Source organism: Apis cerana, linkage group LG11 (genome assembly GCF_029169275.1).
Source record: "Apis cerana isolate GH-2021 linkage group LG11, AcerK_1.0, whole genome shotgun sequence".
NCBI lineage: Eukaryota > Metazoa > Arthropoda > Insecta > Hymenoptera > Apidae > Apis > Apis cerana.
In genome coordinates, this window is record NC_083862.1 from 4,101,564 (window position 1) to 4,127,283 (window position 25,720).

General features: G+C 21.1%; 3 protein-coding genes across 9 annotated transcripts; 1 reads left to right on the forward strand and 2 right to left on the reverse strand.

Moving 5' to 3' along the window:
- Window positions 1-666: 666 nt before the first annotated feature.
- Window positions 667-11,800, reverse strand: LOC108002979 (uncharacterized). Of its 2 annotated transcripts, none has more exons than XM_062081457.1 (7): window positions 11,666-11,800; window positions 9,238-9,867; window positions 8,613-8,843; window positions 3,814-3,880; window positions 3,577-3,738; window positions 3,293-3,380; window positions 667-2,871 (listed from the first exon to the last, which is right to left on the reverse strand). In XM_062081457.1, exons 1-7 carry the CDS (start codon window positions 11,757-11,759, stop codon window positions 2,782-2,784), a joined length of 1,362 nt encoding a protein of 453 aa, XP_061937441.1. In that variant the 5' UTR covers window positions 11,760-11,800; the 3' UTR covers window positions 667-2,781. The 2 variants fall into 2 exon arrangements, with proteins under 2 accessions (XP_061937441.1, XP_061937440.1); XM_062081456.1 differs by having other exon boundaries at window positions 3,293-3,398.
- On the reverse strand, window positions 11,755-19,471 carry LOC108001248 (solute carrier family 53 member 1). Of its 6 annotated transcripts, none has more exons than XM_062081450.1 (12): window positions 19,332-19,471; window positions 19,069-19,222; window positions 18,698-18,957; window positions 18,369-18,630; window positions 18,110-18,285; window positions 17,946-18,047; window positions 17,647-17,884; window positions 17,358-17,552; window positions 17,120-17,289; window positions 16,903-17,036; window positions 14,385-14,593; window positions 11,758-11,893 (listed from the first exon to the last, which is right to left on the reverse strand). In XM_062081450.1, the coding sequence occupies exons 1-12, from the start codon at window positions 19,398-19,400 to the stop codon at window positions 11,808-11,810; spliced, it is 2,055 nt and encodes a 684-aa protein (XP_061937434.1). In that variant the 5' UTR covers window positions 19,401-19,471; the 3' UTR covers window positions 11,758-11,807. The 6 variants fall into 6 exon arrangements, with proteins under 6 accessions (XP_016917665.1, XP_061937434.1, XP_061937435.1 ...); XM_062081451.1 differs by lacking the exon at window positions 11,758-11,893 and adding an exon at window positions 13,891-13,928; XM_017062176.3 differs by lacking the exon at window positions 14,385-14,593 and having other exon boundaries at window positions 11,755-11,893.
- A 218-nt stretch (window positions 19,472-19,689) lies between these two features.
- LOC108001251 (methyltransferase-like protein 17, mitochondrial) lies at window positions 19,690-25,353 on the forward strand. Its single transcript, XM_017062180.3, has 9 exons — window positions 19,690-19,796; window positions 19,923-20,076; window positions 20,169-20,559; window positions 20,650-20,806; window positions 20,881-21,024; window positions 21,100-21,171; window positions 24,758-24,896; window positions 24,997-25,135; window positions 25,215-25,353. The coding sequence occupies exons 1-9, from the start codon at window positions 19,752-19,754 to the stop codon at window positions 25,282-25,284; spliced, it is 1,311 nt and encodes a 436-aa protein (XP_016917669.1). The 5' UTR covers window positions 19,690-19,751; the 3' UTR covers window positions 25,285-25,353.
- Window positions 25,354-25,720: the final 367 nt, after the last annotated feature.

Sequence of the window (25,720 nt, forward strand, 5' to 3'; positions counted from 1 at the left end):
CAGAAAAAATTTCTATTTAAAAATTTATAAGTATGTAATTTATAAGTATATAAGTTTAAATTACTTCTTTCAAAATAGAAAAAGCATTTATAAAAGATATTTTTATACAAATTTTGCTTAAAATACAATTATTAAATTAATTCAAAAAATTTACATAAGTAAAGATAGAAAAAAAAATAGAAAATTATAATATATAAAAACATGATAAAAATTTATATAATTTATAAAATAATATTTTAATCTATCAAGTGTTTCATAATCACGTTTTTATATTCTCTATAATATTTATTTATAGAATATTAAATCTTAAAATAATATAATAATGTTTAATGTATAAATATTCATATCATATTTTATGAATGTAATATATGAAACTTGTAAATAGATATATTACTATGAATAAAAAATATACATATTTTTGTAAAAATTTAATCATTATTCGATAATAAATATCTGTTACTTTATTTTTTATGTTATTTTAAAGTAATTGTTTTGACTTAATCATTTTATTACATATATATATATATATATATATATTATTTTTAATATTACATATATGTAATATTTTAATTTTTTAATCTTTCATTTTAAATTAAATCAATGTATTTTATTTTAAAACATTATAAAGTTATTATAAAATTTGTCGTACAGATTAAAAAATACAAATTCTTTATAAAATAAACAATTTATTTAGTAAAATAATAATACATCATTTATTTGTATTTTACACCATTTTTTTTAATTAATGGAAGAACGAAAATAATAATGATAACGATATATATCTATACGAAACATATCGCAAACATGAATTGCAACGTTCCCATTGCATCTATGCTACAGTTCACAACACATACAATCATGCTACAAATCACTATACAATAGTCTATTTGTACACAGATTGTCCTTTCATATAATATCCTTTTCTATAAAATTTGACGAATTTATATAATCGACGATGCAGTGCTGTAAAGGCATTGAAAGGCTAACAATAAATTCATGCTGTTGTGTTTTAATTCTCGATCTACGATCGATTATTATTAAATAGACAAATCTTTAGGAGATTACTGTTTCGTCTTGTTATATATCATATAATATAATATTTTCCACAGATATTTGACAATGTAAATAGTAACTCTGAGTAAATTACACAGTCGGCGCTAATTACATATAGTGCTTAAATTTGTCAAAATAAATAATCATTTCTATATCTCATATTGGGTATGATATAGGCTCTTTTATCTTGAAAATGTTTCAAGATTAATAGTTATAGATATCATAGAAAAATAAAATACATATTCTTGCATCAAGCCAATAAATTATATGACATGTATAATTAGCTAATATTAAAGGAACAGTATTTTTGTAACAAATATATAATATATGTACAGAATTTTCATTTAGATAATACAAATCACAGTAGTAATACTAAAAACAACAGCATATGCAAAATGGAAGTTCCTTTATCATTTTTATATATTAATTTTGCTTGTGTATATGTGCATGCTGATTTTTTAACGTAAAATTTTACTTGTATAAGTACATCAATAATAGATTACATAAAATGAATTTTTCTATTATAATATAGCAAATTGCAAATCATAATGATATAAATAATATACAAATATTTTAAGAAATTTATATTTATATATATATATGCGATATGGTATTTATTATGAATTTCATTAAGTTATTATTATTGAATAATTACATAATAAAAATATTCGATAAAATAAATCTCAAATTTTAGTATATTCTTTACAAAAACATTGAAAGAAGATATTTTTTTGTTGTTAATAATTAAAAAAAAATATCTTTCTTGCTTCTAAAAAATTTAATCCTAATAAGATTAAAAAAAGAAACTTGTATTATTATTCTCCGATATTATTTTTTTATTTTTATTGATTTTATGAAGTTATATCTATTGTTTGTATATTAAAATGATTTAAAATAATGTGAAATTATAGCAACATTTTATTTTCTAATAATTGGATTTATATCATTATGATTCTCAATTCGCTTTGTATCAAATTAATTCTATTATTTAAATTTTATACTTTTTTTTTTTAAGAAAATATTAAATTTAATATAATATCTAACTTTATAACATAGATTCATAATATTCCAGCATAAATTATATATAATTCAATCTCAAACAAATTATTAATAATATATAATAATAAGTTCATAAATTTGAATTGAAATTTTAATTTAAAATGTAAATTTATTTTTGATATTTATCAGCATTATCAGCAAATTTTATTTTCCATTGTAAATGTCAGTTATTGATATATAGTAAGAAAAAATATTGAAAACATGCATAACAAATATTAATCTCTAGATTTAAAAATTAGAATCAGGTATATAAAGTGATATTAGATATTATAGTATGTATAATATGATCTCCAATCTGTACTCTATTTTGCAAGTGTAACGGTGAGTAGAAAAATAATGTCAATCAATATAGCTAACCGTACTTGCTATGAAAGTACAAACTATAGTACATCATGGAGTTAAAAAATATGTGTTTTCAAACAAACACGATAGTTTGTAACGATGTAGAATATTCATCGTTTCATATTGTATATCTCTTGCACGAAACGCAAAAATGGTCTTATATTCAGACCTTTAGTTAATTTTCTATTTTGACTTCCCGCGTCATATAAATATTAAAGTTGTTTACATCCGATATATAGATAAATGTTTCCGATATGGTACATTAACAGTGAGCTAAGCACCAGAAAAAATATTCAGATTAAATATATTTAATATATTTTATTCAAACTATATGTGGTCCTCTTCTTTATTTTGTGCTGGTGTTGCTGGTGTTGGATCATCATGGAATAATGGATTCTTAACTTCCATTTCACCAGTCTTTGTAAAAAAAAAAAATATATATATATATATATATATATATTCGAAATACAAAACATATATATATCTTTATAATTGAAAAATGAAAAAAATGAGACAAAAATTTCATAAATATGATATGATATAAAAAGAGAAAAATTTCAGAAATATATTCTTTTTTCATACAAATAAGAAAAAAATTTAATAAGTCGAAAAAAATAGAAAGAAAATAAGAATTCATAAGAATTCTATTTTTCATGTGATTTAATAACTAAAATTGTTTTAATGCATCAAAGTTATAAAAAACCTAATAAATTATAATAATATATAATATAAGATGTAATATTAATTTAAATTTTAAATCTACCTGATTTATTAAATTTTCGCTTGCTGTTTTTAATTGCATTGATCAAGATTTATGAAATATAAACACATAACTTACAGAAGCTAGCCCTGGACATTCGTAAACGGTATAGTCCCCTTCTTCATTTTCTTCCTCGCTTTCTGCTTCAGATACTGAACCTGGATCTCTGGTTGCAGAAACACGACTACACAAATCATTATCCAAAATATACTCTAATTAAAATAAAATTTCTTAAAACCGTTTCGACACTTTCCGAAATTTAATAATTATCTCTGTGGAATTCCTATTTACTTTAAAAAGTTTTAAAAACCGAAAAAATAAAATAAAAATTACTACATCAAAATATTATTTATATGACTTACTTTTCCATAGCGATAATTTGTTGCTTTTGGTGTTGGAAATGATACATTTGTGCAGACTGAGCGAGTCTTTGGTCTCCCGAAGGTGATATTTCTTTATTCGGGCCAGTTACACCATAAGCTGGATATTCTATGTCAGCCGCCGCTTTAGCGCCTCGCTTTAATCTGCAAAAATTTAATGAAATTAATTAATTTATCATTTATTTATTAAAGTTAAAAAAATATTATTTGTTGTAATACCTGCACCATGTTAAAGCGATTAAAACGAAGATAAATATTGCCGCTGCGCTACAACCCGCAACAATAGCTGAAAGACAAACGGAAAAATGTGATTTTTCATAAATATAAATGAATATTGGATATTAGATAAATAAAACTTTGCAATTATCCAAAAAAAATATTGATTCTTATTTTTAATATAGCTCGATAAGAGTTTAAAATTTATATATTAATTTTTTGTCAAACATAGAAAAGAACACAGAATAAGAAAGAAAGAACTAGAGATTTTCGAAATTCAAAAAAACATATTGATGATATTAATGCAAAAATAAATTTTTTATTTTATTACGAAAAAATATTTAGTTAAAAAATGATTAGATATATTAATAATAAATTATTCTATTTTATAATAATAATTTATTTAATAATAAATTATTCTATATTTTAAATAATTTGAAGTTTGGTTTCTTAATTGACGTTTAAAATTGTCTTCATAGAGAAAGTTGAAAAAATATAATTATTTATAAAATATATATAATATATATAAATAATGATAAAGTACAAAAGGTATTTCTTTTCGATGAAATATGTTATAAAAATCAACATTTTTTTATATTTTTAATTTTCAAGATATTTAAAAAAATTGCTATATGTTTACGATATAAAATTTTGTCTATATATATATGCATTAGATAAATACATTTACAATGCCAAATTATATATATTCAAGAAGTGAATGACCATATTCTTATCTTTTTTCGAAAATATGTAAATATAAAATATTAAACTTGTATTCTAGCATTCCACAAAGACATTGAAAAATAATTAGTTGTATTGAATTTTCATTTGATTTAATATCTTTAAACTTTTCTCTATATTATATTATATATTATAAACATATGTAAAAGCTTATTATATAATATTATATAATATATGTAAAAAAAGATTTAAGAATAATATTAAGATTTAAGAATTTATAATTATTTATAATTATTTTATATAAGAAATATCAAGCTACATCTATGATCAAAAAAATTCATTTTAAAAAAACAAAATTGTAATTGTAAATTGTAAAATCCTCTCATATTTTCTAGTCTATTATATCGTATATATCTATATATCTATCTATCTATTTATATATATAATATATATATATATAAAATATATATTTATATTATATATATATTGGTATATATTTCTTTATTTTACATCATTATTTTACTGAAATTGAAATATATTGCAATATATGTATCGACTTATAATGAATTTAAATCAATGCCTTACACAAAGTTGAAATATCATTTTATCATTTTCGAGTCACATTCGAGTCATTAGAATCGATGAACTCATTATATATTTCAATGTATTAGGAAATATATTTTTTCGAAATCGAGTTTGATGAAATAATATGTTCAAATATATGTTTAAAATAAAGTTTTAACTTGATAACTTTCATACAAAGGTAAATGACAATCATTAAATGATATCATTAAAATAATTTTATTTGAAGAAATTAATACACATTAGTAACATGAAAAATACATGATTATACGGATTTTCAATGAACATTATTATATTAAGATGAAGTTACAGATATTTTGATTATTATTCTTTTCTAAATAAGTAATCTTACATCAAAATAAGAAATATTGATTGCAAATGAAACAGAGTTAATTAATTGTCACTTGATTGAAGACTAGTTGAATATAATATAACAATTCATCTATTATATATATCGTATATATCTATATATCTATCTATTAATACTTATTAAATTTTAATAAGTAGGCCGATTGAGGATAATATAATTCATCTATAGATTTAAATAAAATATAGAATGAATATACTGAAATTGACTTGAGGTAACTTTCGAAATAAGTTATGCAATATATAGGAGATTGCATTATATTATACTAAAATGTTGAAATAATTAATTATGTATTTAAAAAAATATTTAAAAAATATGAATTTCTCTTCTTTTCATTAAAGAAATATATTACACAAATAATAAGAATTTTCTTTTGTTGTTTCACTTTATCTAATGTACTTAAAATTCTTGTAATTTGTTAATTAAGCCTTGTATATATCAGCTTCTTTCATCATGATATTTGATATTTAGAATCCACTTTCATTTCCTCTGTACATACTAACGTCCATACATTAAAACTTAAAAATTTATTTTCTTAAAAATTTGAATGGAATTTTTTTTAAAGATTTCCTTTAAATACATATATATATATATATATATATATGATGATATATTCGATTTTTTGATAGAGAAATACCAAATATAAGAACTGTTATAAAAAAATATCAATTAAAAATTTATTTATAATAATAATTATAAATAATTATAAATAATTATAAATAATTATAAATAATTTAATTTAATTTTAATTAAAAATGCTAGATAAGTAAACCATGCATTATTTACAGTATCACATTACAGTATCTTTTGCCAAGTCAATGCTGCAAGAATAAATAAAAATTTAAAAACTTATATTCATATTATTTTAAATGTACAATTATTATCTAACAAAAAAAAGATTATAATTATATATTATAAATATCAGAAGACACCAATTGTTAATAACATAAAATGAAGTGGCGAAGGAAAAAAAATGGATTTTCAATTGAAAATTTTAACTTCGAATGTTATTAATTATTACTAATAATATTATTAATAATATTAATTTTAATTTCGAATATTTATTTCTATATATAGTTGTTAAGATATCAATAAAAAAAATTTTATACTATATATTAACAAATTGCATATACAAACCTTATATATTCTGTTATCTGTCTAAATGTAATACAACTATCTTTGTTGTAATAATTATTGTTGATGATTATCGAGTAATCAATATATGATACTATAATGATATTGGCTTCTATGTAAAATTTTAACATGAGAATTATTCTGATAGTCATTTCTTCATCATCAAAAAATAATATAATCTAACTCAATTCTAATCTACGAATAATGAATGATAATATTTGATAAATCAAATACATTTAATTCTTTGATAATGAATAATTAGATTTTTTAGCTATCGAAACTAAAATGTAAAACATAACTGCAATAACAACAGAATAAAAATTATTAAAATAGAAATAGGATTAAAAATAAAATTCATATAGATCTGATTATCAAATGTATTTTTGAGTTACAAATCGAAACTCTTAAAGATTTACGAAAAATTGATGTATTATGTATATAACAATTTTATAATTGTTACAATTTATAATGTTTATTATTGAAATTTTATATGGTATTTTATATAGTTCTATAATATAACCAATCACTACATCTATTCAATAATCAGTGATGATAACTATTATAATGAAGATAGTTACTGAAAATTTTGATTTTATTATTCAGAATAACGAGATTCTCACCGATTTTTATGATTTTTGAATATGTTGTTGAAATCGATATTTTGAACAACTTTTTTTTTTACATGTTATTACCGTTTGGCCATATTTTTTGAAAAAAATATTTATAATATAATATTAATAATATAAAATATTATTTGAAAAAAAAATCACTACTATATATAGAATTTCTTTTATATGTACATAAAAACTTCCATAGCTATATATATGTAAACATTTAACTATCATTTATCTGCTATTTTTATAAGTATATTGCAGCAACGATATATAATTTATTCAAAAAGCTAATTTCTTATGAATTACTTTAAAATATTAAATTTAAAATATCTCAATCTTCCGAAAGATCCATAGAATGCTCAAGTTGATAGATTTGAAATATTTTAAGCTTACTATCATTATTCATAATTCATCATATCATTCATCATTCAGAATATAATAAATAAATAAATTTTTTACTAATTCATCCTATACATCTTAACTGCCATGTTTATATTAATTGAGAATAACGATTACATACTTATACAGCTGCGAGCTGCATACATATAATAAATTTTAATAATAATAATTCTGTACCAATAATAATCTTTTTTATAAATATCTCGAAAATTAAGCTGAATGGCAATAACATATAAAAAAAAATTATTCAATTGTTCAATAATTTCTACAACATATTTAAAAATCATCGAAATTAGCAAAGATTTCCCTATTTTAAATAATTACCAATTAAATAATAAAATTAATAAAATAATAAAATTGGAATTATCAATTATATCATTTAAAATGAAGATGTTCTTAAATTTTCGATTTGAAAAATTCAATTTGGAAAATTTTATTATAATAGTAGTACAACCAACTGAACTTTATCTGCATCTTAATTATCATACATACAATACAAAGATCAAGCTTTTCCCTCATCGACAGTTAATTTTTATTAGCTGATGTTCCACTATTCCTACATTAATTCCAAAAACTGCATGATTCTTTTTTAATCAATTGATCCTTCCAGTAAAATTAAATAAGCTACAATCCTAATTAATATTTATTACAAACAAAAGATTTCTATATATATATGTCTATACAATTTATTTATAATGAGATTCATGCAGCAACTGAAGAAAAAAAGTAGATATAGAATTTTTCTCCTATACTAATCAAATAAAAGAAAGAAAATGATACAATCAGTATCCCTAATCTAATGGAAAATTAAATATTAATTATAATTTAATAAATAAATCGATATTTTTTATACATTATGCTTCATTTTGTTGATTTAGACTCGATTTTCCAAAAAGAATATTATATATTAATTTATGTATAATTTGCCACAATAAAAAGAGATATATAACTATATATAATAATATATAGTTAATATATAATTAATATAGTTAATAATATATAATGATAACCATATATTAGCTTACCAATAAAATATATATCATTATTCAAATCCTGATTTACAGGTACAAACAATGGATTGTATTCCTTTCGTCGTTCCAATTCAGGTATTACTGGATCCGTATCCTTAAATTTGGATTCAATATTTCTTGGATTTTCCTCACGTACGATGGGTCCATTTACTGTTATTATATTCTCTTGTTCCCACTTTGTATTATTTTTTATTGATTTTTCGAAATCCGAATTGTTTTTATCATCTATTATAGGTATAATAACACAATATTATATAATCATATTATAAATTTATATAAAATTATAAAAATATTATCAATATAAATTCTGCCCTTCTTAGTTAAAAATATGCTATTTAGCTAACATATTATTATTTTTTACTTTTCAAAATATATTATAATAATTATATATTATTATAATATATCATAATAAATTATTTTAAATTCTGTGTCTTTTAACTTTTAAATAAAATTAAAAAATCGTATATATTTTTAAAGATTTAGAATTAGATCTAATTTATTTTTTCTAAGAAGAAAAAATGATAAGAGTTTTCATTTTTCATAATTTATTTCGAAATATAAAGTAGGATATTTTATTAAAAAAAGCATAATAAATGAAATATATTGAAGTTTGACATACCTAACGAAAAAGGAGCATTGTTATAATATCTAGGATCGTTGGGTTTTACCGCAAACGGATATCTTTCACGTAAAATCGAATCCTCGAATTTAAAAGTGAATTCCGGTATGGTCGCTTGCGGTTTTTGTACATCAGTTTTGCCGTCCTCGTTAATTGAACTACTGTAACTTCTGTGGAGTCCAAACAATGGTTCTTCCTTCATTCCTCTGTCGAAGTTTTGATCATATCCATCTTCATCATCATCTTGAAAATTTATATCCTCATCATCATTCGTTTCATGGGGAAAATAAGGCATCTTAAAGTTCACATATTTCAAAGAACTTTGAAATGGATTCAACATTTCATAAAGTGGAAAATAATGTTCCCTCTCTTGCGCTAATTCGTTGATCGGCTCGTTGTATTTTATTTGCCGATAATTCCATTCTTTTGGTTTCTCTTTTCTTAAAATTTCGGCCAAATTTCTTTTATTGATCAAAGCTTTCAAAAGTTCCTTTTTTTGGCGATACAAATCCAAATGATGTTTCTTGTAAACTTGGCTCGCAAACAATGAAGGATAATGCATTCTTTGTCCCTCGAAATATTTAATCAAAAATTGCTTAAGCGGAATGTTCGAAGATTCAGGAATATCATCTGAAAAATATTTATATTATTATTCTTGTGTATTTAACGGTTTAAAAATTAATTTTTCTTTGAAAAACTTGTTGCATTTTTGGAAATGATATCTAATTTTTAATTTCTCGCATTTATTAAAGAAAATTAAAATATCGATTGACGATTAATTTTTTCATTTTCGATTTCTAGTATCGATTCTATTTTATATTTATATTAAATATTTAGATCTTTTCATAAATTCTTTTTTAAACTTTCTCTTTCAATTTTTTATCTTCTATTACTTTTTATTATTTGTCTATCTTCTATGCTTTATTTCTCAGATTACACTTAGCTAATTATTGTTTTTTATGATTTTTTCATTTAATTATTTTTCTGTTTATTTCTGCATTCTTTCATAATACGATCGTTTTGAGTCGTAAGTACTACTAAAGTTTTAAATCGATAAGAAAGTTTTCTTGGGTTTTCTTGGGTTGATAAAATAAATAAATTTAAATAGCTTCTACATTATTGTTTACGATAAATTTATCTTATAAGATAATATTTCCATTTCTATTCTTGTTTAAAATATTCTATTCTTGTTTAAATTTAAAAATCAACGTAGATCAAGCTTATAATACTTATATACTTATAATAATATTTATAATAATAATATATACTTATAATAATAATAAAAAATATTAGAAAATAGATCTATGTTTTCAATCGCTCATATTACACATATGAATATAAAGAAGATATATATAATTACAATTATTAAGAAGATATATATAATTACTATTTCTAAAATATATTTATGAAATAAATATTATGAATAAATATACATAACAATAATTTACATAACAATATTTTATAATGAATTATAAAATAAAAAAATAGAAAAATATACAAAAAATTTACTAATATTGATAGATATACAATAGTTTTATAATGTTTACATATATATTAAATGATTCAAAAACTATATGGGATTATTATTATTATAATATATTATAATAAATTGATTTAAATATTTTTATATTCACGAAATCAACATTATTTTTTTATCACTAAAATAATACAATATATTAATTTTACAATAACAAAACAATATTGGCAAATTGTACAATATCCTCTCATTATTCGTTTCATGGTGATATCAGAATAGGAATTTCCTGTGGTTAACAGACAAACTACTTAACATGTATACATGTGCATTACTAGCTTTGATAAACACATATGTATCTCATTTCTATTTAATTTCAATTTAACTTCAATTTAAAATAGACATAATATACTTATGCTCTAATAAATACATGCGCATTTACTATTTAATTAAATTCCTTTTTTTTAAATAAATTATACATTTGAAAATGAATCTCTAAATTACTCAATCAAATTATATTTCGAATAAATTAAAAAGAAATAGAGAATATTTCTTTAATTTCAGTAACGTTGTATACACGCAAGCATATGTAAACTTCGAATCAATCTTAAACATTTTTCATAAAATTTGAAATTTAATACTTTCAATCACAGCTAAAAAATAAAAAATTAATCAAGAATAAGGCTAATTTTTCATAAAATTAGAAAAAAAGAAGAATGAAATGATTGATCATCGTGACGATGATATTCATGGTATCGTGCAATGTGGTTTGATTTTTCGAGATTTTTTAAAATATATTTGCGAATTTTATTCAAAAAACATAAGAATAATAATAAAAACAAAAGAAATAAAAGATTATAGTACGTTGGATGGAGAATGATGATACATCTATATAGTGTCATTATCCTCGAAATGATAAGTGTTTTCAGGCGAATAGACGATATGTATTCTCACCTTGATAAAAATCATGTTCACCGGTAGAGAGAGTGATGAGAACACAGCAGGGTAGCAGTAGCCATGTGCAGGTACAGAGGGTCGATGTCATCATCACCGTTTCAACTGGCAGGTGTCGGCCAGGTGTGGTATCCACAGGTTTTTATCGTCGTTCCGTCCGTCGTGGTTCCATATGTAAGCACGTCATTTCATTGAGGGCAAACAGAGAGTTTGCGCGGTCAAGTTCCGCTGCAATCAATACTATCATTACCCTTTCCACTACGATATCGTTGTCGATGAAACTTGACAACACTTGCCCTTCTGCGTATTCTATATTTCCGTGTTCGATGTCCTGTGTTTATTATTTTTTTCTTTTCTCATTTTATATATATTATCTGAATTTGCGTTGGGAAATGTTTACCATAAAATTGAGTTACTTCAAGTAAATGAAGATTATTAATGATGATAATAATATTGGATTTAGAGGAGTCCTTATAAATGAATATAAAAGTAGTTTTTTCTAACTTTTTTCAATTATTGTCTCTTTTCTTAATATTATAATGTAATTTATTCTCTTATATGAGGTTAAGAAATAAAAAATATTAATATGATTTTATCACCACATAATAATTAGTGATTTTTTTTTTTGAATTACAAAAGAATATGATATTCTTGTAAAATATTAAAATAAATAAGTTTTAAAAGTCATTAACTTTCTAAAAATAATAATAGCGACCCCTGTAAAATATTTTGCAACCCCTTTGTAAATTATGACTTACAAGTTGGGAACCATTAATACAAAATATTCTGAAACAGTGTTTCTCAATCTTCTTGGATCAATGATAGATTGAAAATTAGTTAAGTTTTCATAATACATTATAATTTAATTTTATTTACTTGAAATTACAACATACTTTGATAACTATTTATTATTTGAAAAAAAAATTTTTAAATATTATTAAATAAAAATATTTATAATATAATATAATATTTATAATATTTTCACAATATATTTGAGATATAAAACATTAATATATTATGATATTATGATATGATATATTAATATATTATGATATTAGAAAATATTGTTTTAAAAAATTAATTAAAATTTACAAATTTTTTATGGTTTTTTTTGTAATAAATAATATATCTTAGGAAAAGAAAGTATATATATATATATAGAAATTATGTAATATTTGACTAATTTCAAAAAATTAATATTTGTTTTATATTTAAAATAAATTTCAATTAGTTTTAAGATAAGTTATTTTTAATATTTGAAACGTTCTTTTATGATAAGAAATAAGATTATTTAATATTCTATTCGCTTATATTTGAATATAAGCGAAAAATTTGAAAAAAAGTATTGACTCATAAAATCTACCGAAAATGAACAAATTGAATAAAAATAAATAAATAAGTTTAAAATATAAAATATAAAAATATAAAAATATAAAAATACTTACAAGAAGTTTTGTATCAGAAATAAATAATTTTTAAAAATTTTGAGTTAAATTTATGAAATCTACGAAATTATCTTCAAATAAAATTCATAATGAATGCAATTAATCTTTTGCACTATAAACAAATAATTTGACAATAACGAATTTCTAAAATACAAGATAATTACTATTATACTTTCTTATTACTATTATTTACTATTATACTTTTATTTTATTATTATGCTTTATTATACTATTATACTTTTAACACTGTTCAAAGAGTATAAAAAGTATGACTATATTTGACGCAGATTACACGCGATACACTTGCTATTAGCGCTTTATTTTTTTCAGTTGTATATATTCAAAGCGAAATATTCAAAGCGCACTAAATTAAATTTAGGTTAGATAGTATAAGTAGCTTTATTACAAAAAAGATATTATTTGTAAGATAAAGCGATGAAAAATAATAATAAGATAAATAATAAGATAATAATAAAATAAAAGATAAAAAATGTAAGAATTTTATTATAAAAGATTATTATAAAAAAAGTAATATATTAATTTTATTATATATTAAACGCATAAAATATTGCAAATTTATTTGTTAATATGGAGAAAAGATAATTCATTAAAATATTTTATTTTATTTAAAATTTATAATCAATATTTTGTATTGTAGAAAGAAACTCATTTATTTGTATATGTTTTTATCGCCTTTAAATTTTTTAAATTTAAATTTATCATTATATACTCAACCATCTCTCGAAACATTGATTCTCGGCAAATGATTTACTGCGTGGAATATTTGAACATGAATTATGACAAGAATACAAACATAGCTGTAAATATTGTAGAATTTTATAATACATGAGAACATTTATATATTTCTTATAATTATTTAAATCATGTATATAAAATCATTCATATATATCTTATATCTTATATCTTATATTATATATTATATATTATATAATATATATATATATTATATTATATTTTATATATTATATAATATATATATATATTATATTATATTTTATATATTATATAATATTATATATATATATATATATATATATGTATATGTATTTGTACTGTAATGACTGACGACATTTATATATTTTCCACATTTACTTAAATAATAGAATCATTCTGATAATATGTATTTTTGTACTGTATGACTAATAAAATCATTATTTTCTTTACATTTATAGAAAGAAAGAAATTAACACTTAATTTTTGTGAATCTATTAATTTTTTTAGTTATGTATCAAGATCACAAATCAGAGATTCACCTTTAGAAAATGCGCGTGAGGGTTTTTTATCCACTATCTTTTGTTTTCTTTTTCGATTGATTACTCCATCTGCTGTATCCATCATTCTTAAAATTTGAGATTGGTCAGAGCAATCAACTGGGGCAACAGATATATCTCTGACCGCTCTAAACTTGCCGCAATTATTCAAATGTTCATTTTCCAAGCGAAAAAAATTCCATATGAATCTCCTATTAGGAAGGAGCAAATATTATTTTGAAATCGAAATTGATTATTATCATTTATTATATATAATTCCAAATATAACAAAATAATATATAAATACTAGCATAATTAGCTTAAAGGCATAAATTAAACTATTAGTTGACTCAACATGCTGGGCATGCAAAATAATATGCAATGTACAAATAAGAAAGAGGAAATTCAATTCATTGATAAATGAAAGTTATGTTTTTTTATCTATATGTAAATGATTATGTTTATAAATAGAGATTGTTGTTTATAAATATAAAATTCATGTTTATAAATTAAAGTATAATATACGAATAAAAGATGCAATTACAAGATGACAATTTCAATGATCATTTGACAAATTTTTCAAATGCCGTCGATTCATCACCGTCATTGTTTGTACAATCCATAAGACGTATAGCCGCCTTCGGTTCATCATTTTCATTGCGTCTGTAAGGCCCTATGGAGATGTCTCGAACTGCTCGAAATTTGCCTACATTGTATAGGTGTTCGTTTTCCAGACGAAAATAATTCCACATGTACCTTCTATCAACTGATTAGTAAGGCAAATTGATACAAAATATTGCTTATAATAAATTAAAATATTTACTATTACATTATTATTAAACTAATAATAATTAAAAATATCCTCTATTGTAAGCCAAAATAAATTGAATTTAAAATTATTTAAAATAAAAATTATTTAAAATTTAAAATAAAAAAAAAAAAGTGATAAAGAAAATGAATAAAACAAAGATAAAAATCTAAAACAAAAATTTTATTTATATTTATTATAATTTATTAGTTTCACTCAATAAATCTTGTTTGTCTGACTGAAATGTATAATGATTTTAAATTTCATGCAAGCAAAAAATGTCATCAAGCTTCACTAAAAATATATATTATAAAGGATATCTCAAAATTCACGCAAGAAATAATTTTGATAGAAAACACAGATTTATAATTAAAAATTGTAAATTTTTTATTGATTTATAAAATATATAATATAGGGTTATGTATGGAACAGCATATCGGATAAATGGCCTCCAACACATACGCACTCTTGCTTTTTGCATAAATGTGGCTGAATTTCGTTGATACAGCGTTCAATTTCCTTCTTTAAGGTGTGAATGATCGTGAACTTATCAGCATAAATCTTAGATTTGAAGGAATCCCAAAGAAAAAAATCCAATGGCGTTAAATCGCACGATCTGGACGGCCAATTTTAATCACCAAAATGGGAAATTACATGAAGGAAATAACTCATACAATAATTAAATTGTTTCTCGGGCTGTATAGCATATGGCATTATGAAATCATATTGAAATTATATGTCGTTCATTCATATCTTACAATTTAAGCACAAAAAATTGGATCATGTTGCGATGTGAACGAGAATCATTATTACCTGACCAGCCGCATTTTCGAAAAAAAATGATCCGATGATGCCTTCAGCCCAAAATCTGCACCAAATAGTAACATGTTATGGATGTATTTGTTTCTCAACAATCACTTGTGAGTTTTTTTGAACCCCAAATAAGACAATTTTGTTGATTAACTAATCCATCAAGATGAAAAGATGAGCTTCATTGCTGAAGATGATTTTGTTTAAAAAATCAGCATCCACTTGTTGTTCTATAATCTATTCAATGAACTCTATTCGTTGTCAATAAGTTTTATTGCATGGTCAGTAGACTTTAGTTCTTGAGTCAATTAAACTTTGTAAGTATGAAGATGTAAATCTTTCGTAAGAATATTATATATAGAGAACTATAGAGAACTTCTCGAAATATTCAATTCTTGACCATAATGTCGAATTGATGTCCCTGAATTCTCAGCAATATTCTCACAAACTGCTTCGATGTTTTATATTGAATGATTTGTTGAAAGATGGCCAGAATGTTTAAGATCACTAATTGATCCAATTTCTCTAAATTTTTTAAATAATCTCTTCACAGTTGATGAAAAAATCTATTCTGATTATTTCGATATTTTGTATGAAAATTGCGAACTGTAGCTAGCAAACCTTATTTTTAAAATATTGCTTAACAATGAAAACACGTTGTTCTTTCGTATAGCGCTCCATTTTTAATAATCCTGAACTATCAGCTATCATGCTGTCTTTTTTTTTCATTGGCAATACTTTACCGCACAAATGGCGCAAAATTCAAATCTTGCGTGAATTTTGGAACACCCTTTATAATGATGTGCAATATAACGTATTTTGTACACATTAAATGTATATGTACAGCAAAATTATGATTTCTAAAAATGTATTTTTATTGTTAGTAATTTATTTTTAACTTACCTGAATACTTCTAATGGTGCGATTATAGAAACCATTAAATCTGCATGTACGTATCCCATTTCAGTAAGAGACAATGAAAATGCCCAACCAAAACGAAGTATAAAATCTTCGATTATTGCAAAATAATAATAATACTAAAATATAATACAAATATTATTATACAAATATAAAATTATTATTTATAAATTTTAATTAATATATAAGCAATCAAACTTACTGGAGAAGAATAAACAATTTCTTCCCTAAGAAATTTGTTTTCTCCTGCATTACTATCAAATAATCCCCAATCTAATTTTATATCCCATGTATATGTAAAACAAGAACTCATAATACTTGCAGTTATCCACAAATAAAAATAAGGATTTTCAGTAGATAATACATAATACTCTATAAAGAAATATATATTCTTCTATATAATTCTTACATTATGTTAATTATATATAAAAAATACTTACTAGCATTAGTTAAATGTAAGTAAGAAAATATTACAACGAAAAAACTAGTAGCATATTTTGCTGCATTCATAAGATGAGGAAAAGCTTCTTTTGTATCTCTATATCGCCGTAAACATTGTGCAAATCGGAACCATGCTGGCAAACAAGCCACAAATGGTCTCATTGAAAGTTCGCGCATAATACAAGTTTCAGCATCTATCAAAAAATGCATTAGATAATTACTTTCCTAAAATAAATTAAGTTTTAAAATAAATAATAAAATTTGCAATTATAATATTTAATTACAAACCAGTGACAGTGGTCCACGAAGAATTTTGTACATAAAAGCAAACAAAATATTGAAAGTCTAAGAAAACAGTATGTAGAGAATTAAGTTGATCAGCTAGCCAGAAATCAGCAAATCCAACATAAAAAAACGGCGCACAAAATATCCTACCCAATACACGGAGTGCCCAAAATCTAGCTTCATAACGTAATGTTTTTGTTGGATTAAACAAAAATAAAGCTAGTAATATATATAATAACATCTGAAAAAATATTATTTATATACATGTATTTTTAACAATTTTATATATTACAAAAACTTACAGGTTGAACAAATGGTGGTATTCCCAATGTTTCACTATATAAAAAACCTAAAATTGATAAAGACCAAACTAATCCAAACACACTAGCCATTTCAATAATGTGCTGAAAATATATTATATATTATATATTAATAATTTATATATAAATAATATAAAGAATACAACCTGTTCTGATAAATGATTTCGAGGATCAAGTTCAAATATTAAAACATGATTTACACCAGAAGATCTCCATCCATATACATTAATTCCCATAAGAAAAAGAAATTGAATCATAAGAAGTGGTCCACGATATAATCTACATAAAACTCGCCAATTATTATTATTCCTGTAACGTGCACCTATAAAATAGATAAAATAAAATAAAATAAAATATTGATCTTTTATTTTTATATGTCTAAATTTTATATAATAAAAATTTTACCTGAAAGTATTACTGCTATAAGAAGAACAATAAAAGCCCCTGAAAAAAGTCCCACTTTAAATGTAATCCATGGAGAAAGTTGTTCTCCAAGAGGAGGAACTCTTAAACGTTTCATAGCACGTTGTCTATCTCCATGTTCTAAATCTCTGGTAACCAATGCTTCTGTTTCTGCAATGAGTCTATCTATATCTTTATGAGTATGAAATAATGCTGTATCTACATGTTCTGCTCTCCATTTTGCTCCAAGATCTATATTTAAAAGCTAGGATAACAGTTTCTATTAATTAATATAATATCAATTTTTATATACATTAATTGTCTTTACATACTTTATCATGTTTTTTTAATATTTTTCTAAATCCAGTAAAATTAAGATTCTGATAATTTTGAAGTAAAATAAGAAAAAGGTAAAATTCAGAAAAAGCTAATTTTAATTCTTGAAGTTTTCGTGCTGAAACTGGCTTTTTATGCAAAATATTATTACGATAACGGATTTTATGATTTCCTTGTCCATTTTCAGAAGCAGATAGAATTTCACTTAATTCATTATTGAGAGTTGCAAATCTACGCGTTGCTTCTGCTAATTTTTCTATAAAATAGATAAAAATAAATAAATAAAATAGATAAAAAACATTTTTTAATATAAATTATAAAAAATTAAAAAAATAATACTATAATAATTATATAATATAAAATTTACCTGAATAAAATGTATTTATTTTTGCTAACTCTTTATCACAATAATGAAAAAATTGTTCATCAAATTTATTAAAATAACGTTCTAATATATGTGATTCTGTTATATCTGCAGCTGGTGCTTGTTCTACTGCTGCATAGAGCAACGCTTTCATTTCCTATAAAATATTTTTTTTTATAATATAAGTTTTTATTAAATTTAATATAGTTATTGCTACACAATTTATAAAATTGATATAAGATTGAAGATGAAAGTTTTTATCTTACCTCATAATTTATATATTGTTTTCTCCATTCTGGTGTAATATGAGCATTTAAGTGCTCTGCAAATTTCATTTTTTTTTAAATTAATTAACTTGATAATTGTAATATTTCAATTTTATTAACTGCACTAACATATATAATAATTATGTTTTTAATACTTTATTAAAAAGAACCGTAAGTTATTTTGGGAAAACATATTGTACATACGATAGATATTTTAGTATAGAATTGATTTGAGGTTATAGTATATATACTATATCATATTGCAATATCATTATTATATTTAGTATAATTCGACAGATTTTAAACGTTTGTATTATAATTTTAATCAACATCAACAAAATTTTATGTTCTATTATAGCTGTTATTTTATATTCAATTTTTTCATCACGAGAGAATTAATATTGAATAAGGTTATTTATAATGTCAATAAAACAAATATTTTTGAGATATAAACAAATGCGTTGGGTAAGTAAAAATATTTTCTATTACTTTTTTAATAATAATTATAGTTTATTATTTCTTATGAATTATTAATAGCTATTTTAATATACGATTTTAAATTTAAATATTGATTTTATTTTATTTTATTAGTACTCAACAAAACAAAAAATGAAAATTATAAATTCTGTAAATGAATTAATTTCAAACAATGAATTTAAACATAGACAACATCCAGGTATAGTAAAGCTTAAGAGAGTAGAACAACCTAGTTGGCTTATAAAAACAATTAAAAATATTTTACATGGTAATAAATTATAAAAAATATATTTTTTATTAGAATATAATATTTATAATTATTATAGATAAATATTAAAAAAAATATTTTTATTTATATAGATGTAACAATTTCATCAAAAATGATTAATGAAAGTAGTAAAAAATTAGCAATGCATTTGAATAATAGACATCCTCCCCCAGAAAAAGAAGATATTAATTTAAAATTACAAGAAGTGCAAACAAGAATATATCCACATATTCATGAAACACAAAATTTAAATAAACATGATTTACTTAATAATCCAAAAGCTCTTAAGCTTTTTAAAAGTCTTATATATAACTGGTCACCAATCTCATATAATAAATACATTAGTTTAGCATATTTAATTAGTAGAAGTGTACCTGAATATTCTGTTTTATATAAAATTTTTAATGAAATTGTTAATAGTGATAAAAAGTTTATACCAAAAACATTATTTGATTATGGTTCAGGAACTGGCACAGTTATGTGGTAATATATATATAAAATTAAATAAAATTAATTTTTATTTAAAAATATTACAATAAAAATATTAAAAAAATATAAATTTAATTTTATTAGGGCAGCCTCACAATTTTGGTATAAATCTATCAAGGAATATTATTGTGTTGATGTTTCTCGAGATATGAATGAATTGTCTGAATATCTCATAAAAAATGCTACAAAAATTAATAGAAATTATGTTTTCTATCGACAATTTTTTCCTGCATCTCCAATTGTAAGAATATAACTTTATATTGCATTGAAATATCTAAAATAGATTTTAAATATGTTATTTATATTATATTATAGCCAACTTATGATATTGTAGTAAGTGCATATTCTTTATTAGAATTACCAAACCAAATATCTCGTCTTGAAACAATTTTAAAATTATGGAATAAAACAGAACGATATTTAATTATTGTAGAACAAGGAACAAATGTAGGATTTAAAGTAAGTCATATATTATTAAAATTTATTTATTCATTTTAATCATTATTTTATAACTAATAATTTTATTTTAAATAGATAGTTAATGAAGCTCGAGATTTCATACTTAATTATAAAAAGAATGCTTGTAATGTACATGTATTTTCACCTGTAAGTATTAATATAATAATTATTATTATTTAACAAAAAATTTTATTTTGCAATATTGATTAAATGATAGTAAATTGTTTTCTACTTTAAATATTTCATTACTAATTTTGAAAAACTTAAGATTTTGTAAGAATGGATAATTTTATTCAAAAATAAGATATTATATGAAAACTAAAAATATAAGTAATTATTCAATTTAATTTTAAGCAGACAAAAAAGCATTGAAATTAAAAAATAATATTCATAATAATATTTTATATTTTTATTAAATTGTTTATTTAATAAAAATTTACAATACTATATATAATATCAAATTCTGTATATTAAAATTAGTGCTAAAATGGCTTTAAATTCGATTAAAAATTAAATTAAAAAAATATTTAATGTGAATACATGTCAAACTGTTGTAATTTGTTTTTTTTAATAGAATTTAATAGAATCAATGATTATATCAATATCATTTCAATATATAGGATGTTATATATATTTCTAGAATAATTTTGAAACATCGATTTTACAGATTAAAACAAATGCAAAAATTGATTATTGATATGTAATAATATTGATTGAAACTTATTAATTAACTTATAAGCAATATGATTTTATATTAGATGAAATTATACTATAATACTTTTTAAAGTGCAACTTAATGTGATTTTGAATATTGCGCAAAATGGAATGTCTGAACTGAATGTTATCGCTCGAAAAATTATAGGATTATATAATTGTTTGTATTGTAAACTTTGAATGAACTAATAATGATTATCTCTAATTGTTTGCAATTGATTGATAAATGAATTGTATTTCTGAATTTAACTATCTACTGAATTTTAACTGATTTTAAAAAACTGTTGCGAATTTTGATTCTTTTTCATTATTTTCCGCGAAAATGCAAACTAATAAGAAGTTAAAAAGAATCAATAGTCACAAGAGCGGTTTCCTTCAAAATTGTATCACAACGCGGAGGTTAAAATTATTGTGACTTTCTACGATTTGTCCCAAGACATTTGCGCAATGTAATATGTGAGCTATCATTAATATATTTTATAAGGAAAAATTCCCAATCCAGAAATTCAAAAAATTATGAAATTTTAAGAATATATAATACTTGTAGGTATGTTATTATGCAATATTTTTTACTGGTCGAATAATCAAAAGAAGTCGATTCTTGAAAATTTGATTATTTTTTAATTTTATGTTATAATTCGCAAATTATAAGAAATAAAAAAAAAATTTCAGATAAAAGTTTTTTTTTTCATAAGAACTAATATTATTATAAATATTTGTTAATTATTATTAATAATAATTAATTTATACAATTAAAAAAAGTTATAAACAAAAAAATTAATTTTTTTTAAATTTTCAAACATCAAATTTTAATTAACAACTTAAATAACTATGTGATAGTATAAAAAAACAAAATAAATATTTTTTGTTTTTAATAAATACATTTTTATTATTAACTTTTGTTGCTGAATTTTTAGAAATAAGAAAATTTATATTATATATTTCTGTCTTTTATTAAATATTAAATCAATCAGATGAAAATAGAGAGAAAAAAAATTATTTTATAAAATCTTTTTACTTTTAATGTAATTGTTAAACTTCTTTATTTTTTATGCATTATATATTATCAAAAGCATAAAAAATGATAATAATATAATCTATAGCCGGTACTACACACAATTTTATTATACTTCCAATAATATTAACTTTCTGTAAATTTATTTTTTACTTTTATTATTTTAAACAAAGTGCTGACTTTTGTTTACGCGTAGAAGAATCTTTATTTCAACCATATTTATGTAATGTAATATTTCTCCATATCTGCAAAACTAACTAAAGAATTATTTAATGAGTGATTAATAAATGTTTATCATAGGCAAAATGTTTTAATATAATAGATTGTTAATAGACTGTTAAATTGGTCATTGTTTATATTATAAAATCAGTCTAATCAGTGTAATAAAAATATTTACAATTATATTTATATTATTTTATATATGATATCTTTGATATATAGTTTTGCCATATTTTTGAGAAATTTATATAGAAATTTTCCGATCTTATATTATATAATTATAATATTAATCTACATGCGCGAAATAATATAATTAAATTACAATTTCTCATTTATAATTAATTTTTGTCACTAAGATATTACGATGTATTTGCTTATGCATGGTATAAGAACATATTAATAAATAAAACCAAATAATTTTGAAAGTCCAATAAAAATCATTTTTTTTTTTTGCAAAAAATTTCGTATAATCATCTCATTTTATACATAATAATCATATTATTATACGATATATATAATGTAACAAGTTTCTATATTTACAATATTTTTTTTAAAAAACTCATTATCATGAAAAGTAAATTCATAATGTTATTTATGTTGTTGTATGTTATTTGTGTTGTTTTTGTATGTGTTATTTATTTTTGCTTTATTGAATCTATATATTATTTGATATATTTTTTTTTATATAAAATTATTGATAAAAAAAATTAAAAAATTAACAACTATGTTAAAAATAAAAAATCTTATAAAATTTTAATTTACATAATTTTTTTTCTTCTCTATTTTCATTTGGTTGATCCAATAAATAAAATTTAATAAAAGACAGAAATATTTAATATAAATTTTCCTATTTTTGAAAATTTACAATAAAAGTCAAGTTTATTAAAACAACAACAAAGCTTTAGTAAAAACAAAAACTACTTATTCTGTTATTTTATACTATCTTAAAATAATAGATTTCATATTTTTTTTTAATTATATGGAAAATATGAAAATATTTTTACGAAATTAATATTATAATTTATTGAGATCAAAATTTATATGTAGCTACTTATTTTCATAACATTATTTTAATTACAATCATTTATATATAAAGTAAATACTTAAATACTATAGGCTGATAATAATATTAAAACATGAAAATTATAACTTCTAACTAACTATATATTCTTTTATTAGATTTTTTTTTTGATCTCTTTATTTATTAAATTTAAAATCATTTTAATAATTTTTTCCTTAGAAATGTCTATAAAATAATAAATTCTTACTAAATAGATAATGTTTCGTAAAAATACAAAAATATCTGAAAAATCGTTTATCGATATTTTTAAATTTAATTTAAATTTAAAAATTATTATCGATTTTTTAAATTTAAAAATTTTTTACAATCAGAAAAATTATATAAAATATTATTTCATATTATTTTTTTTATTCTTTGTCTTTTAAAATTAAATTAAATGTTCTAACATATTTTTACGTAGATTTAATATAAAATTTAATATAATATTTTTTATAAGACTATTTTTTAAAAAAAATAAAACTGATAAATTCTGTTTCCGAATTTAATCAAAAAAATTTAGAACTTTAAATTTATTTTATTTATTTATTTTATTATTTATCATTTTCTTATATTTTAATCGATTTAAAAATAATATTTATGTTGAACAATATTATCTTACAATATATTATAATTTATCAATTTTTATATTATATTATATTATAATTTATTATAATTATAATTTATTATATTATAATTTATATTAATTTTTTATACAATTATTTCAGTGTCCTCACGATGCTCAATGCCCTAGATATGTGACAGATAATACTCCTTGCAATTTTGAAGTTTCATATTTAACATTACCTATTGGTGAAAAATCTGAGTATAAACATGAACGTTATTCATATGTAATACTTAAAAAAGGTTTATTTTCAGTAAAATATAATATATATATACAAATATAATATATAATGCAAAATAAATTGTTAATTCTAATTTATTTAAAAATCATCTATAATTTTAGATAAACGTTCCGAAGATGATTGTAAATGGCCACGAATTGTCAGACCAGTATTAAAACGATCTAAACATGTTATATGCCGTATATGTACAGCTTCCGGAGAATTAGAAGAACAAATTTTCACAACATGGAAAAACGGAAAGTTTGTATTTTTTAAATAAAAAAGAATATATTATATAAAAGAATTGAAATCGCATTAATGCAACATTATATATTTTTAGAAATACATATCGTTGTGCTAGATGTAGTGAATGGGGTGATCGTCTACCTTTTGAAAAAGAAAAATGTTAGAAAGAAAAATGTTAAAAAATAATATTTGTAATTTAAATATTACACAATAAAAAATATTTAGTTTTTTTACTCAACTCTTTTTATTTTTATCTTATTTGATATTTTTTCACATATTATAAATAAATTTATTTCTAATAATAATTAATTTATTATATTTGATAACATAATAATATTTAAATTTTATAGTATTATAAAAAATAGAATTCTTAAGAGACTGTTATTCAACTTTTTCATGAAAATAAAAAATGAACGAAAGCGTAGAGGGGAGATTTAAAAGCCGTTTCCAAGCTGGTCCACGGTCAGTTTTGCTTACACAACGGAAGAGTGAATTTGTCAAATACAAAGTAAGTGATCAATTTAAGCATTTTAATGAAAAGGCTAATTTAAAACTACCACTAATTTTTTTATTAAAAAAAATTCTATGTAAAATTAAAAA